We start from the raw sequence: 16,662 nt of genomic DNA, 5'->3' as shown, positions 1-16,662 counted from the left end.
CATAGTAACGCAAGTGCTTGGGACCTTGGATAGGAAGAAGATAGATTGATAGTGGGAAAATAGATTAGTTATGTTTACTTCTGTGCTTAGCTTTGAATGTATCGGAGTCACAATGTGTGGTTATATGGGGAAATTATTCATTAATGGATAAATAAGGATTTACTAAGGATATGACTGAATATTAATTATTAATATTCATCAACATCCCCAAAGCTTCTCCCATCCTTCACCCCCTCCAGACTGATTCCAGTTTATGCTGTCCCCACCCCCAACCTTTTAAAATCCACTTTAAAGAACCGTGTGTATTTCCAGCTGGGTTCCTCTGTGGGAAGGTAGTGGTGGGGCCCAGATCTTGGATTGAAAGAAGAATCTCCATGTTGGGGCTTATAACAGTTTGTGGGTGCGTTGGTGCATGCCTCTCTCTGTAGTGTTCCTCTCAAACTGCAGAGCTCCAGTGGGCAGGGGAAGGAAGACTGTGATTGGCATTTTTGTTCCTCTTTTCTACCTTTCCTTCCCAGTGTTCACTTGCCAGAACCTTTTCCTTCCCTACCTTCAGGGCTGTCTGCCCTCAAGCCCAGCCCGTAGTAAACCCGACTCTTTCCTTTTTGGGGGTCTTTAATCTAATTTCTGTTTATTCTTGTTTTCTTTCTTTCCCGGCAGATGCCAGCAATTTAGGTCCTATCCAGCCAGCCAAGCTATGTGCTGTTCTTTGGAAAGTTAGATGAGTGAGGATTCCAATGGCCCAGGAAGTTAGAAAATCATAGAAAGTTTTTGCCGAACCCCGTTTTTGGCAGATTAGTAAACTGAACTTCAGCCCTGACTTGGCCCACATCAAACTGACAAATAGTTGAGCACTTTAACTCTTCCCTGTTTTCTTAGGAAGGTGTGGCATCACCAGATACGGTTGCTTTTTGTCACAGGCAAACCCCCACTGGCGTGTGGGGTAGTCACCGATCTGTTTGCCTACCCCGCCGGCAACTGACATTTAAGGGGTTTTAGTTGTACAATCTGGACACTTAAACATCCAGTGAGTGGGAGTAATAGCACACGCCCTTACTCCCAGCACTTGGGAGGCAGAGGCACTAGATCTCTAAATTGAGAGGCTAGCCTGGTCTACATTGTGAGTTCCAGGACAGCCAAGGCTACACAAAGAAACCCTGTCTTGAAAAACATAAAAATGCCGCTGGGTGGTGGTGGCACACACTTTTAATCCCAGCATTTGGGAGGCAGAGGCTACCAGATCTTTGAGTTGCGGCCAGACTGGTTTACAGCACAAGTTCCAGCGCTACACAGAGAAATTCTGTCTTGAAAAAACAAAGACGACCAAAAAAAAAAAAAAAAACTAAAATAGCAAAAATAAATAACAAATAGGAAAGAGACATTCAGTGGTGGTTTTATTTGGATGATTACAGGTGACTTTGGGTGCACTTTCAGTGTGATCCAATTGCAAGCTGGTGGTCAGTGCATTCGTCAGTCCCTTCAACCAACCAATGCTTGGTGAGTGCCTTTCTCACACTGGCGGGCTTAGGATCCTGAGTTAAAACAGTGAACAAACTGGACAGAACCCTCACTCAGGAATTCCCTATGTTAGTGTGGGGAGTAGGCAAATAGACTGATGTTTCTCAGTGGCAGTCTCTCCACTGCAGGGAAGCCAAGCAGTAGAGCAGATGAGCAGGTTGTGGGCTGAAAAGCTGTTTATCAAGGGCCTTTGGTAAACATGAGAAGGCAGGAAAGCCAGGCCCCGAGGGAGTAACTGTTCTAGGCAAAATCCTGGAGAGGCACTGTCTGTGCTGTCAGTTCCCTTTTTGTTTTGGAGAATAAATGTTTTTAGAGACTATTTCAAGCATTCAGAATTCGTAATATTTTAAAGTTGTAAAGAACAGGGAGTTGAGTGATGGTCATGATGCCACCCTGACCTCAGAGGAATCTCTGCTGGTGTGGATTTAAAGACTTCCCCCAGGATCAGGAAGGGTTAATCAGCCTGAACAAGTAGGGCACTGATTTCCAGAACAATGGTTTTGTTCTTCATTGAAGACAGACCCTTACATCTTGGCTCAGTTTGTAGAATCCTGGCAGCCTTCAGGCTGAAACCTGTTCCCCCCATGAGTTTATTTCTGCCGAAAAGCTTGCTGAAAAGGAGGATTTCTTTTTAAAGAGCTGCGCCCATACTATATGAGGGAACTTGCTTGAAAATGGGCAACCTTATCTAATCCTGCCAGGTGGCAGGTTCTGGGCATGAAGTGTAGGAATTTTCGTGCTTTATTGCCTCATGGTTCTTGTTTATGGTCAGCTTGCAAAGCCCTGGCTGAGATAAAAGGGAGGGGAGGTTATGTGTACAGATTTCGGCTCAGAAATTGTTAGGTGAAACCTCAGCCACACTTCCTGTGGTTTTGATACCATGGGGGAAACTTCATACTTGTGTAAGTCAGATGAGGACCTGCCCACCCCGCAGGGAAGGGCGTGTGGAGTGAGATAGGTGAAGAACCCAATGTAAGTCATTTGGATCTGGGGGGCGTGCTTCCCCCCACAGCCGTACACTGCTGTTGGCCTGTTTGTTTAGCCTACCTCTGTGCACACTGACTGCCATGTTGATAAACCAAGACCTCTTGAAATTGTGCATACTGGTCTCAACACAGATTAGATACTGAAATGTGGGTGTTGTTAGTTTCAGTTCTTGATTTCAGCCTTGCATTTAAGTCTAATTACCCTTCATGACTTTCAAATGAGGCAGATTAATATGCGTGATAACTATCCCAACAATGCCAGGGTGCTTCTATCTCCAGGGACATATGGCATCATCTAGGGACACTTAGAGATTACTATATTTTATTTTTTGAAACAGTGTGTTGTAGGTGACGATTAATATTTACTATTGTTTATCTTTTATTAATACTGCTGTTAGTTCTAAACAGCTGTATAACCAAATCACCACACAAAGACTAGGATTTATTTAATTAACCTAGAACACAATGCTGGGCAATAGTTACTCCATCCTAAACCTCCAAGCCCTCATAGTCTCCTAACATTTAGATTTCCCACATTATACTTGCTTTTAGTGATATATTAGGTCCAGTCCATCTCTCCACATTGTTCTAAGATCTCTCTCCTCCTGCCTCTGTTCTCCCAGCCTCTTCCCCTTTCTATCACCCTCTGCCTTCCATCTTCCTGTCCTCTGGCTCCTCCCTCTCTTCCTGCTTCCTTTCCCTTGCTCAACATTGTGGCTAGCTGTTTTATTTTGGCATGTTTACACAAAGCTGAGGCAGGTGATGCTTAGAATAAATATCACAATGCAATGTCCGGATTGAAACCAGAGAGTTGGGGAGAGAAATCAGCATTTGAATGAACAAGGGTAAGGTGTATACATTCCACAAGAACATTATACTAACAACAGTGTGTGTATGTGTGCACATGAATGCCATGGCAGGAGTTTGGAGGTCAAAGAACAACTTGCGGGGAGCTGTTCTTCCACCATGTGGGCCTGGGGATTGAACACAGGACTTCAAGCTTAGAAGTAAGTGTCTTTACCTAGTGAACCTTCCTGCTGGCCCAAGAGATATTTTAAAATAAGATTAGTTATTGATTATTTATTTTGTGTGTATGTGTGTTTGCCCATGTGAGTTTGTATGTCATGTTTGTGCAGTGCCCATGGAGGCCTGAGCACATGGGATCACCTGGAACTGGAATCACAGGTGGTTGTGAGATGCCTCCTACGTGTGCTGAGAACCAAACCCAGGTCCTCTGAAAGAGTGGTAACTTCAGTGGAGACTTCTCCCTAGTCCCACAGAGGCATTTTTGATTGACACAGAAGGAGCAGAAGGAGGGATGGTTTGGAGATCTGGCTGAACGTCCAATGGTAAATGAAACCTGAGAAAGACCAATGAATACCTTGTCTCTGTCTTCACAGGCGAGGCTTCTGAGTAAGCTGTGTGTGTTACACTGCTAAAGCTAGCCTGTGGTTAGCTGCCTCGATTGTGCTGGGGATGGAATTCACTTGGGCAAGGAAGGGTAGATCAGCGTCTAGAATGAGAAGAAAGTTATGGGTAAGGCACGGGGCTGCTGTGCCCGAGTGAGGCTCTGTGAGGTTTACCACGTGTTTTACCACACATAAACAGAGGAAAGTCACTCAGTAACACTAAGTAATGGACCTGTCACCTCACGGTTACTTTTCTGTGATTAGAGCAGCTGAAGGACACTTTGAACAAGAGTCCCTCATTCATTTTTATCTACTTCTAAAAATTGTTCGTTTTGATTTGGGTTTTTGAGACAGGTTCAGGCTGGCCTTCGGCACAGTGAAGTATAGTCTAGGCCGGAGTCATACTTGCAACAATCCTTCTGTCCCAGCCTCCCCAGTGCTGGGGTTACAGGCGTGCGCCGCCACACGCAGCTAGCGTTACTAGCTAGCACATTAGATAGCTGTGCTTGTTCATTCTTTGTCCTTCCATCTGCGTTGTTTCTTTTCCCCGACCCAGCCCACAGTAATTGCTGTTGAATTCTGTCTGTATTTTTTAGTTTATGTGTGTGTGTGTGTGTGTGTGTGTGTGTGTTTGTTTTTAGTTGTACATGTAAGTAAGCTCATGTGGGACTTGGGTTTCTTTGTCCAGTTTATTTCACTCAGCATGGTGTTCCCCTTGGGCCTCCGTGTTGAAGCAGACAGGAAGCATCTTTGTCCATCATTACCTAAAGCTGCCTCTCTCTTTGGGGTGAGGATATAAGAGTTTAATTTGGAACTTACTGTCACCTGTTGCAGCCCAGCCCCTGCTTGCTAAAAGGAGTCCTGCCTGGCCACTGACAGCCTTAGACTGCTCTGCTCAGCGCAGACACCACTGCCAGACGGCCAGTCCCCTCTCCTGACAGCTGTCCTTGAGATAATGTTACTCTCTTGGCCAGTTGGTTTCCAGAGTAGGGAGTCAGCCACTGTTTTGTCTCTGCGTCCTTGCCTTGTGTGTTGGCAGGACCAGTGGAACTGACAAATTACCCTTTCATGTAGAGGCATCAGGGGTTCTGTGGTGGCCCTTCCTCCTGGGTTAAGCAATGCAAAGAACATTTTGTCCAGGAACTAGTAGTCAGCTTAGATGATGAGAGTTCCAGAGTTATCTAAACCTGACAAAGCTACAGATTTTCTCTTTCACTTTCTTTTGTTTGTGACAGATTCTCACATTGTACCCCAAGTAGGTAACTCATGGTAATTCTCCTGCCTCTGCCTCTTGATTGCTGGGATTGCAAGTACGAGCTACCACACCTTGCATAGATTTTTTTTTTCTTAATACCCCCCCACACACGCAACTTCGTCAAGGTAGATTTTTTCCAAGTAAAGGCTAAGCATTGTTCTTCCACACTGGGATTTTATGTAGGATCTTTTATCTCCCTCATCCAAATAGCCTGTCTCCAACTGCCTTTTGTGATATATATATATCTATATGTATATCTATCTATCTATATATATATATACACATACACACACACACACACACACACACATATATATATATATAAAACATAGTTGGCCTGGTAAAGTTTGGCTAATTTTTTTTTTAAAGATTTATTTACTTACTTCTTCAATGTATGTGGGTACTTTGTCTGCATATACATCCGCACACCAGAAGATGGCATCAGACAGTTGTGAGCTGCCATGTGAGTGTTGGGAATTGAACTCAGGACCTTCAGAAGAGCAGTGCTCTTAATCACTGAGCCATCTCTCCAGCCTGGCCAAATTTTCTTTAAGGTAAAATATTCTACATAGGAACTAGGAGTGCCCCCCTTTAAAGATTAATTTCTACCCCCCCCCCACTTCTCTTTTCCGCCCCCACATGCGTGCGCATGTGCATGTGTGTCTGCATGATTGAGGAGGTCAGGAGACAGTGTCAGAGCCCCTGGAGCTGAAGATGCAGGCAGTTGGGAGCCCTCTGACTTAGGTGGTGGGGACTGAACTGGGGTCCTGTAAGAGCAGCAGTGTTCTTTGCTATGTTCCTTCACCAGGGCTTTAACAAGGATTTTCTTATTAAACATATAAGCTCTAAAAAACTCCATTACTGTGTACAAACCGAAAAATGCCTTCAAAGATCAGCCTTTTCTAAGTGAAGTGCTTAGTGAAACTATAAAGTAGAGGCTGTGGCCCCGTAGCCTGAGGAAGGATAGGGTTAAATTGATATGCCCTGGGGAGCCAGTACTTAGGAGAAAGAGTAGGAAACCAGGAGGGAGCCTAGCCTAGGGACTAGCCTAGGAACAATGGGCTAGTCCTGAAGAAACTGTGTTCAAGTAAGGGACACAGACAAATTATATTAAAAAAAAAAAAAAGTCTGACAAGCATGTCAGCATGTCCCACAGAGCAGGACAGTGTCTGTGTGGGCAGTTCCTGCAGGCAGGTGGGAGCATAACTCTAGTGCCTGTAATTCTAGCTCAAGTATTTCCACATTATATTTGCTAATTGAACAGACTGCTAGCAGTTGAATTGTTCGTGTCATAATTATGTTTCTGTTACTGCGGTAAAATGCTCTTGATAAAAGCAACTAAGGGGAAACTTTACTGTATTTGTATTACACTTACCCCTCCAGGGGTGGGCCTACATGCCATGGCCCACGTTAGAGGCCGGTGGGCAACTTTGGGGAGTCAGCGATCTCCTTCTCCCATGTGAATCCTCGGGATTGGACCCAGGCCATCAAGCTTGGCCTCAAGAGCCTTTACCCGCCATCTCATCAGCCCAGAAGGGGTTCATTAACGCCCACAGTTCCAGGCTACAGCCTGTTCTTGCAGAGAAGTCACAGTGACTGGGGCTCGGGACCGTAGACCGCAGTGTATCTGTAGGCAGGCAGAGAAGCACACAAGTCCATGCATGCTTGTGCTCAGCTGCATTCTGCTCTCCTGGTGATCCAGGGACCCTGGCCTAGCGAACGGTGCCAGCACCACGGGGCCTTTCCACGTCAGTTACCATAATCCAGTTAATCCCCGCAGACATGCCCACATGCCAGCATGATCTAATCTCATCAGTGTGACTTGAAGACACTTTGCTTTTAAGGCACCCCTTACCCACAAAGTCTCATGTTAATATAGCAAACTTGCCAGCTTGAACAATCCCCGTGTCTTTAAAAATTGAGGCATTTTAAGAAATATAAAGTCTCTTCACTGTGACTTCTATAAAGAAAAAGAAATCAAGCTATATGTTGCTACAAAACAAACATTTTCATTTCAAAATGGAAGGATGGCACAAAACAGTCCCACCAAAACAAAATTGAAATCCACCAGGAAAAACACCAAACCTTGCAGGAACATGTCCGCCATCTAGAGCTCCTGGTGAAATCTGTCAAGCTCCAGCTCTACTACCTCAGCACATGGGTTCTTCCTGAGGCTGGCTACATTCCATGCCTGTAGCTCTCCTTGACTAACGTTCCACCGTCCTAACAGCCTCAGTATCCTTAGGTCTCTGAAACTAAGGCTTCACAGCTTCATGCGATGACGTTTCTGACGTGTCCTGGCCTCGCTGTAGGAACGCCTCAGGCCCGCCCTAGAGTGCCTAGCCTCAGTTGCTTTCCGTCTTCCTCAGTCTTGGATCCTTTTATCCTTTCAACCCCGGAACCATGTGGAGGATGGTTTGACACTGCCAAGTTTTGATATCAGCTTGAGGTGTGTGGGCAGGCCCCCGTTGGACCTCAGATGTACCAGACGTGTTGACCCTGAGAAACACTTCCATATCGTCTCAGCCTCTGCAGTAGTGCTGATCTGTCAGCTTCAGTTGCTCGGCGACAGCCAGAACAGTTGGGTGCCAGTTATCACAGGACTGCCTGCACTGGCAGCTGCCCAAGTCTTGACACAGACTTTTTACTAATACAGGAAAGCTTGGCCACCTTGTTCTCAATGGCTCCTATAACTTAAATTAGCCCCTTCCCACTAATCTGTGTTCTGCTGCGTGGCTCCTCAGTACCAGAACCTGTTTCTACCTCCTTGTCTGGTGCCTGAGTCTGGGTCCCACCAGGACCTTCTCTTTCCAGAGTCCCACCTGTTCTCTCCTGCTTGAATATTGGCTGTCAGTTCTTTACTGAACCAATCAGAAGGTGTTGGAGGGAGTGTTACAAAATACAATGCAGCAGTAAGAATAGCAATACCAGGGGCTGGAGAGATGGTTCAGTGGTTAAGAACACTGCCTGCTCTTCCAAAGGACCTGGGTTCAATTCCCAGCACCCACATGGCAGCTCACAACTGTTTGTAATTCCAAGGGATCTGACACCTTCACACTAATGCACATAAAATAAAGTTAAATAAATAAAAATGTTTTAAAGAAATAACAATACCAAATACCAATGCCAAAGTCTGGCCTGTACTCAGCTTTCTGCTGGCACAGAGCTCAGCTTTTGAATAATACCAGGACAGCTTTACACAGTACACAAGAGCTTATCTCAACACAGAAGACCACCTTTCTGCCTTGAAAGTTCTGCCAAAAACTTAGACTGTTATCTTTAAATTTAACTTCTCTCCAAGATTCTCAGGACATGGGATAAGTAAAGCCAGATTCTTGGGTGAAACGTCACACCTATGGCCCCTGCCTCTGTCCCTTCCACAAGCTCCTGAGCCAGGCCTCCACTGTCTTCGTATTTATTGTGCCTGTGTCAGCCAGACTCCGCTGGAATAGCCCCTAAAGCCAGCCTTTGCTGCCCGCCTCTGCTCGCCGGCTGAACATACTGTAGCGTTTGAAACCTGCCAGGGTCTCTGCTGTAACATCTCCTCTAAGGCTTCAGCATTAGCTTCAGCAAAGTTCCCTAATGAGGTCTTTGGCACTGTTTTTTGAACGTACATGGTAGAATGATACACTGAGGTATTAAATATTCTAAGTCTAGAATTGGTATCTCTCTGATTACAACCCTCCAGTTGAAAGATTATCTACAGTAGCAGGGAAATGAAAAAGAAAAATTGAAATAACCGAGGGTCAGTTTACTTATGTTTGAGACAGGGTGTTACTGTGTAGGTCAGTAACACCCTGGCCTTGATCTCACGGTCCTACTCCCTCAGATTCCTGAGTGCTGGGATTAACATTCGAGGTCAGTTTAAGATAAAAAGGTTTTTCAGCAAATGTCCTTGTTTTGTACTTGAGCCTCTTTTGGATATATGCCTAGGAGTGGTATAGCTGGATCTTGGGGAAGTGCTATTCCTAGTTGTCTGAGAAAGCACCAGATTGCTTTCCAGAGTGGTTGTACAAGTTTACATTCCCACCAGCAGTGGAGGAGGGTTCCCCTTTCTCCACAACCTCTCCAGCATGTGTTGTCTCTTGAGTTTTTTATTTTAGCCATTCTGATGGGTGTAAGGTAAAATCTCAGGGTCATTTTGATTTGCATTTCCCTTATGACTAAGGACATTGAACATTTCTTTAAGTGTTTCTCTGCCATTTGATATTCCTCTATTGAGAATTCTCTGTTTAGCTCTATACTCCATTTTTTAATTGGATTACTTGATTTGTTGCTGTTTAACTTCTTGAGTTCTTTATATATACTGGATATTAGTTCTCTGTCAGATATCGGGTTGGTGAAAATCCTTTCCCAATCTGTAGGCAGTCGTTTTGTTCTGACGACAGTCTCCTTTGCTTTACAGAAGCTTTTCAGTTTCATGAGGTCCCATTTATTGATTGTTGCTCTTAGAGCCTGTGCTGTTGGTATGTTCAGGAAATTGTGCTGTTCAGGAAGTTGTCTCCTGTGCCAATGAGTTCAAGGCTCTTCCTCACTTTTTCTTCTAAGCGGTTTATCATGTCTGGTTTTATGTTGAGGTCTTTGATCCACTTGGACTTTAGTTTAGTGCAGGGTGATAAGGATGGATCTAGTTGCATTATTCTGCATGTAGACATCCAGTTAGACCAGCACCATTTGTTGAAGATTCTGTCTTTTTTTCCATTGAATGGTTTTGGCACCTTTGTCAAAAATCAGGTGTCCATAAGTGTGTGGATTTATGTCAGGATCTTCTATTCGATTCCATTGATCCACCAATCTGTTTCTATGCCAGTACCATGCAGTTTTTAGTATTGTTGCTCTATAGTACAGCTTTTGCTCAACCATGTTTGTAGCAGCCTTATTTGTAATAGCTAGAAGCTGGAAACAACCCAGATGCCCCTCAACTGAAGAATGGATACAGAAATTGTGGTACATCTACACAATGGAATATTACTCAGCAATAAAAAACAAGGAAATCATGAAATTTGCAGGTAAATGGTGGGATCTGGAAAAGATCATCCTGAGTGAGCTATCCCAGAAGCAGAAAGATGCACATGGTATATACTCACTCATATAGACATATAAAATAGGATAAACCTACTAAAATCTGTACATTTAAAGAAACTAGTCAAGAGGGAGGACTCTTGCTAAAATACTCAATTCCTATCCAGAAAGGCAAAGAGGATGGACATCAGAAGAAGGAGAAAAGAGGGAATAAATCAGGGGCCTGACACAGAGGACCTCTGAAAGGCTCTGCCCTTCAGACTATCAACGCAGATGCTGAGACTTAAGGGCAAACTTTGGGCAGAGTGCAGGGAATTTTATGAAACAAGTGGGAAACAGTAAGATCTAGATAGGACAGGAACTCCATAAGGAGAGTAACAGAATCAAAAAATCTGAGCACAGGGGTCTTTCCTGAGACTGATTCTCCAAACAAGTAGCACACATGGAAATAACCTAGGACCCCTGCACAGATGTAGCCCATAACAGTTCAGTGTCCAAGTGGGTTCCATAGTAATGGGAACAGGGACTGTCTCTGACATGAACTGATTGGCCTGCTCTTTAATTACCTCCCCCTGAGGGGGAAGCAGCATTACCAGGCCACAGAAGAAGACAATGCAGCCACTCCTGATGAGACCTAATTGACTAGGATCAGAAGGAAGGAAAAGAAGACCTCCCCTCTCAGTAGACTTGGAGAGGGGCCTGCATGCAGAGGGTGGAAGAAGGGAGGGATTGGGACAGGAGGAGGGAGGGAACCACAGGGGGGGATACAAAGTGAATAAAGTGTAATTAATAAATAATTTAAAAAATAAATAGATAAATAAATAAATAAATAATAAAAGGTTTTTCAGCTGGGCTCAGCAGTGGCAGCGAACGCCTGTAGTTCCAGCACTCAAGGAGGCAGAGGCAGGGAGATACCTGTGAGTTCGAGGCCAGCCTATTCTAAAGTGAGTCTAGGATAGTCAATTCCACAAAGAAACTGTGTCTCACAAAAACCAAACCAGAACCAAAACAAACCAGGAAAAAAAAATAAAAAGTTTTTTTCCTCAAAGAAAACGACAAAAGTCTAGTCAGGTGTGGTGGTGCAGCCTTCAGTCCCAGTGTTAGGGAGGGTGAGGCCGTAGGGTTACCAGTTCAAGGTGGGCCTGAGCTTCCCAGTGAGATCCTGTCTGCAAAGGAAGTAATCAGAGGCATGAGATACAACTTGAGGGCTAGGATGTGTAGCTCAGTAGACCTGGCACATGCCACCTGAAGCCCTGGGTTCAGTCCCCAGGGAGATGGGTGTTGGGGCGGGGTGGGGGACAGAATGGACAGACTGAGTATATTTAGCCTTTCAGTCAGAAACACTAAATATGGTAAACATATTACTAAATATGTAAATTTATCATAATAGCAACTGGTGCCCATACAAGATAGGTTATTACTTTATTGGTACCTACCATTCTGACCTTGTTCTGATTTTACTGTTACTGTAATAAGCACCATGAGCATCTTAGGGAGGAAAGGTCTGCTTAGTCTTGCTGCCCATCACGATTGGAAGCCAGGACAGGAGGTCAAGGCAGGAACCAGGCAGCAGGAACTGAGGCAGAAGCCACAGAAGAATGCTGCTTACCGGCTTGCCCCCTGTGGCTTTCTCAGCAGCCTAGGGATCGCACCATCCACGGTGGCCTCTTACATCAGTTGAGAATTAAGAAAATGTTTCTCAGACATGTCCAGTCCCTGAGGGGCAGTTCTTCAGTTAATGTTTCTCTTCCCAGATGACTAAGTTTGTGTCTTGTTGACAGCTGAAAGTAAGTGCGACACACCTCAAAGAGAATGCGGAACAGCCAGTCATTGCTCAGGAAGCATGGAAACAGTTATGTGGATTTTTTTTATAGATACAGAACAAAAGAAGCTCATGAGTTAAGGGATTTACCAAACGCGTGGTAGGTGGGTCACATCAGAGTGGGGGCATCTCTGCTGCAGGTTCAGGTGCTGTCCGATGACAGTATTAGCTTTTTGTGAGTTCATATGTTCCAAGGTTTTGCCTGGTAGTTGAAAGTTGACTTGCATCTGACGCACTAAATCAGGTGCAGAACATGGGTACTGAGTGGCTACGGGGGTTATTAAGATAGCCCAAGATTATCTGGATTCTGGATCAGCAGCATTACAGCTCTGCTAGGTTTTAAAGTTCAAACCACACAGCTGGTTTAGAGTCTTCAGTGCAGCTGTGTGGCCTTTTCCTTGGGAACTTCAGGGTATAGCACTGAACTAACAGTTGTCTGAATAGGTGTCTTCTTTCGTTTCAACCTGAAGTCCAGGAGGGATAGCAGGAACTCCAGCATGGGAAGGGTATAATCCCACTGGTCGAGAAGTTGACCACTCCCAGAAATTTTTGAGCCAAATTTAAAGCAAGCTTTAATTAAATATTGGCTGAGATGATGGACTCTGGCCAGGACCGTTCTGGGGTTCACAGAAAACGGCAGCGAGTCACATTTTGCAGTAGCTTATATAGGCAGAACCCATAAGGCCACATATTTTCCAGCAGGCCCAGTCAAGGGAAGGGATAGATCCTGAAGTACTTCCTGACTACATCTTTTTCACCTCCACTGTGTGATCAGGCGCATCAGGCTGCGCAGTGGAATCAACCAGGCTTGTTTAGGGAAGTGAAAACACGGGGCTTTTTATTCTGTATGAACAACAGCCTCCAGCACTTCAGAAAGTGTCCAAGCACTTCAAAACCAGGTCATCAGAATTGCTGGCAATTACATACTTCACCATCTTGCCAGCTCCCACCCATATTAAGTTTTAAATTTTGGAGTAGTTTTAGATTCATGTGTGACAATCTGTAGATTCTCTATACCTTTCCCCCACCATGGCATTGTGCAAAACTACAGAGCTGTGTCTCAACAGGCATGGCAGCAGGAAACGTCAAGATCCAGAACATTTCTGTCACTTCAGGGTCCCCCACGATGCCACACCCGGAGACAGAGTATATAGCTCTTGCACTCACCGTCCTCCTGCCTCGGCCTCTCCAGAGCTGGGATTATAGGTGTGTCCCAGCACACCCTCTCCTCCCAGTAATTTCTTTCATCTATTGCTGTGCTCTCTGCTTCTGTGGTTTTGTTGTCTGAAGAGTGTTAGGTCTCATACAGCGTGTGACCCTTTAACATTCATCTCAACGTCACTCCCTCTAGTTTGGCGCAAGTTGTTTTATCAGTGGTTGTAGCCCTCCAATCTCGGCTGTATCAACTTAAAGTCTCTTAAAGTATCATCCATCTAACACTTCTCCCTTCCCCCATTTCCTCTCTCTTCCCAGCAATGCCAAGTGAGTTCACCTCTGTAAAGCTGAGAAGTGATTGCTCAAGGAACTCCCTGCAATGGTACACCCGAACCCAGCACAAGATGAGAAGACCCAGCTCGTTACTAAAACACATCCGCAAGTAAGCACAAGCCCCAGGCCCTAAGACTACCTCCAGGTCAACAGCATAAGGTTAGAAGTGTTCAATGAGGTTCGTACCCGAAGTTAGAGGCGAACACTGGGTCCAAGGAGCAGGTAAAGCTCAGTACATAGACGAATGAGTTTATGCACCGCTTGTATTTGATAGATGGGTTTGATGGGAGCACCATTGCCAGCTGCTGCTCAGTCTCTGAGCTTGGGTGCCTGAGAGTAACTTAGTGTGCCATTGCCTAACAAAAGGTGTGCTTAGCTATTGTGCGATAATGTAAACTGGCAAATTAACGTCTCCAGAAGACTCCTGAATGCCACTAAATATTGAACACTGGAGACGACAGGTGTTTAAGCCAGGGGACTCTTACATCCCAGCACCCAGGAAAATTAGCAAAGGAAGAACTTGGCAGGTTTCTTTGGTACCAGACAAACCAACTTGAAACTTTTTCTTTCCTCCTTCCTTCCTTCCTTCCTTCCTTCCTTCCTTCCTTCCTTCCTTTTCTTCCTTCCTTTCTTTTCTTCCTTCCTTTCTTTTCTTCCTTTTTTCTTCCTTCCTTCCTTTCTTTTCTTCCTTCTTTTTTCTCATTCTTTTTAAATTAAATTACATAGTATGTATATGGGTATTCACATGCATTGAGATTGCAAGCACAAAGAAAGAAAAAAGGAAATACGTTATTTTTCTCAAAAGATGACTCTTTACCTTTGTTTTCAGAAGAGCAGATTGGAGTGCTTCCTTCACTGCCTGGGTTTGATATTGATCGTGTGTGTAGTGGTTCATAACCACCTGTAACTCCAATTCCATGGGATCTCACACCTTCATCTAACCTCCTTGGGGACTGAGCACACATGTGGTGAATGTACATTCATGCAGGCAAATATTCACACACATAAAATACAAGTAAATAGGTCTTAAGAATGTTATGTAAAGCAGTGGCTCTTAAATTGTGGCTTAGACATTTCGACATTTCATTTATCAGTGTTGCTGGAGACTTACTGAAAAGAGGTCTTGGCGGGGCCTTGTGGTGTACAGTTTTAATCCCAGTGCATGGAAAGCAGAGGCAGGAGGATCTTCGTGAGCTAGAGATCAGCCTGGTCTGCCTAGATAGGAAGCCGCAAGACAGCCAGAACTAATTAGAAAGGCCCTGTCTCATAAAAACAAAACCAACCAAACAAAACTAAACACTCGAGCCAAAACTAACCACTCTCTTTCCTCCAGGAACTGCGTGTCTGTCCATTTGTCTGTGTGCATTCGTGTGTGCATTCATGTGTGCATGGTATGATGCTAAGCAAGTGTGAATTTATGAGAGCTGTAGAGACAGTCTTCGATGTGCTTAGGGGTAACTGTTGGTGTTCTCTAATCGCGCATTCCTTGGTAGGATTCTCTAGAAGTACAAGTAGCTTAGTAGGTTTTTTCTTTTAATGTTTTGTCTGCAAGAATGTCTGTACCACGTGTGTCAGTGCCAGAGGCCAGAGAGGATCCCCTAGGCCTGGAGTTACAGATGGTGGTTGGCCCCGTGGGAGATTGTTTCTTTAAAATCCGTGAGAACCTCGTGCATTAGAACTGCATCCAGTCTACTGTAATTAAATATAAAAAAGAAAAAGAAAAAAAGCAGTTTCGCTGGAGTGGCATATGGTGATTCCAAACATGCAAAAGAAAATCAGATTCTTAACTAGAGAACTGTGTGTTGAGAGCTTTCATCATCTTTTTTGTTTGTACAGTTGCAATGTTCTTTCTAACAAGACAAATGGAATAATTTTTCTCCTAAAGAATAAAATCAGCTGTCAATTTAATAAAAAAAAAAAAAAAACTGCATCTAGGCTTTCCACCTCCCCCTGCACCTGGACTGTTTCTTTGTTAAACACCTGACAATATTTAAAGATGCAGAAAAAGATTCTGTAGTTCTACTGCTACTACAGTTCCATCATCAACATTGTGATTTAGATTTTACTATCTGGATTTTCTGCCCCTGCAAAAAGAGGCATTGGGCATGGTGATTCTATATTTACTTATAAAAAAGAGACTCTTAAATGACTACTTTATCTCATCAGGAAATGATACCTTCCTTTCACTGTATGGTAACTGTAGATCGGTGGTTTCAACCTTCCTAATGCTACACCTCTTTAATACAGTTCTTCAGGGTGCATGTGGTGACTCTGAACCATAAAATTATTTCGCTGCTATTTCATAGCTGTAATTTTGTTACAGTTATGAACTGTGATGTAAATGTCTGCGCTGCAGAATTTCTGATCTGTGATCCCTGTGAAAGGGCTGAACAGCTCTCCAAAAGAGTTGTGAGCCACCGGTTGAGAACCACTGCCGTAGATCTACTTTTATTTCATTTGACTTAGGACTGCCTTAGTTTATGTTTCTCTCTGGGTGTCGCAGACTGCATTACTAAACCTGATTCCGCCCATCCAGGTGTGCATTTCTTGGGTTTGGATTGTGGCTCCTGTACATCCTCAAGGTAAACTACACTGTCGAAGAATGTGACATGAAAGGAATGTACGAGGTGAAGCCTGACCACAAAGAGGTGAGCTGCTGTATGTGGTTTAAGGTCACACGTGTCCACACACACACCTTGGCTGCAACCCCATCTCTGCTGTATGCCAGAGAAATACCAGTGAAAACCTCAAGAAGCATTCTACTTTCATAGTTGTGGTCTGTGACAAAGTGCTCTCACCAAAAGCACCCTAGGGGAGGGAGGCTTTCTTTCAGGTCACATAACTGCAGACCATCATTGAGAGAAGTCAAGGCCCAATGCTAAGGTATGCTTGCCATTCCATTCAGATTTACCCTGTAACCAGGGAACTCGCTCACACCCAAGGCAGTGTGTCAGCAAGCATGCAGGAGTACTGCCTGCTGGCTGGCACAGGCTCGTGCTCAGCTAACTTCCTTATGTAGCCCAGGACCACCTGCGCAGGGAATGGAACTGTTCACGGTGGGCAGGCCCCTAAACCGCCAGTAACAGTCAAGACATGCTCATGGGCCAGTCTGCCCTGGGCAGTCCCTCAGGTGAGACTCCCTTCTCAGGTGACCCTAGGCTG

The 16,662-nt window shown here is 44.6% G+C and overlaps 1 protein-coding gene across 8 annotated transcripts in view; it reads left to right on the top strand.

Annotated features, from left to right (window-relative positions):
- The window catches only part of St3gal5 (ST3 beta-galactoside alpha-2,3-sialyltransferase 5), a 59,152-nt gene that overhangs the window by 23,225 nt on the left and 19,265 nt on the right, over positions 1-16,662 (top strand). For 6 of the 8 annotated variants that reach the window (XM_060383538.1, XM_060383537.1, XM_021654052.2 and 3 more), the window contains exons 2-3: positions 13,486-13,609; positions 16,037-16,148. In XM_060383538.1, coding sequence (XP_060239521.1) covers positions 13,488-13,609; positions 16,037-16,148 — 234 coding nt within the window. In that variant the 5' untranslated portion in view covers positions 13,486-13,487. Of the gene's footprint in view, positions 1-13,485; positions 13,610-16,036; positions 16,149-16,662 lie in introns of those variants that run through there. The other 2 variants (XM_060383540.1, XM_060383539.1) reach the window with 2 other exon arrangements.

The sequence above is a fragment of the Meriones unguiculatus genome, chromosome 5 (genome assembly GCF_030254825.1).
Source record: "Meriones unguiculatus strain TT.TT164.6M chromosome 5, Bangor_MerUng_6.1, whole genome shotgun sequence".
Lineage (NCBI taxonomy): Eukaryota > Metazoa > Chordata > Mammalia > Rodentia > Muridae > Meriones > Meriones unguiculatus.
The sequence above is the reverse complement of the archived record's forward strand: the minus strand, read 5'-3'. Positions and strand labels throughout refer to the sequence as shown.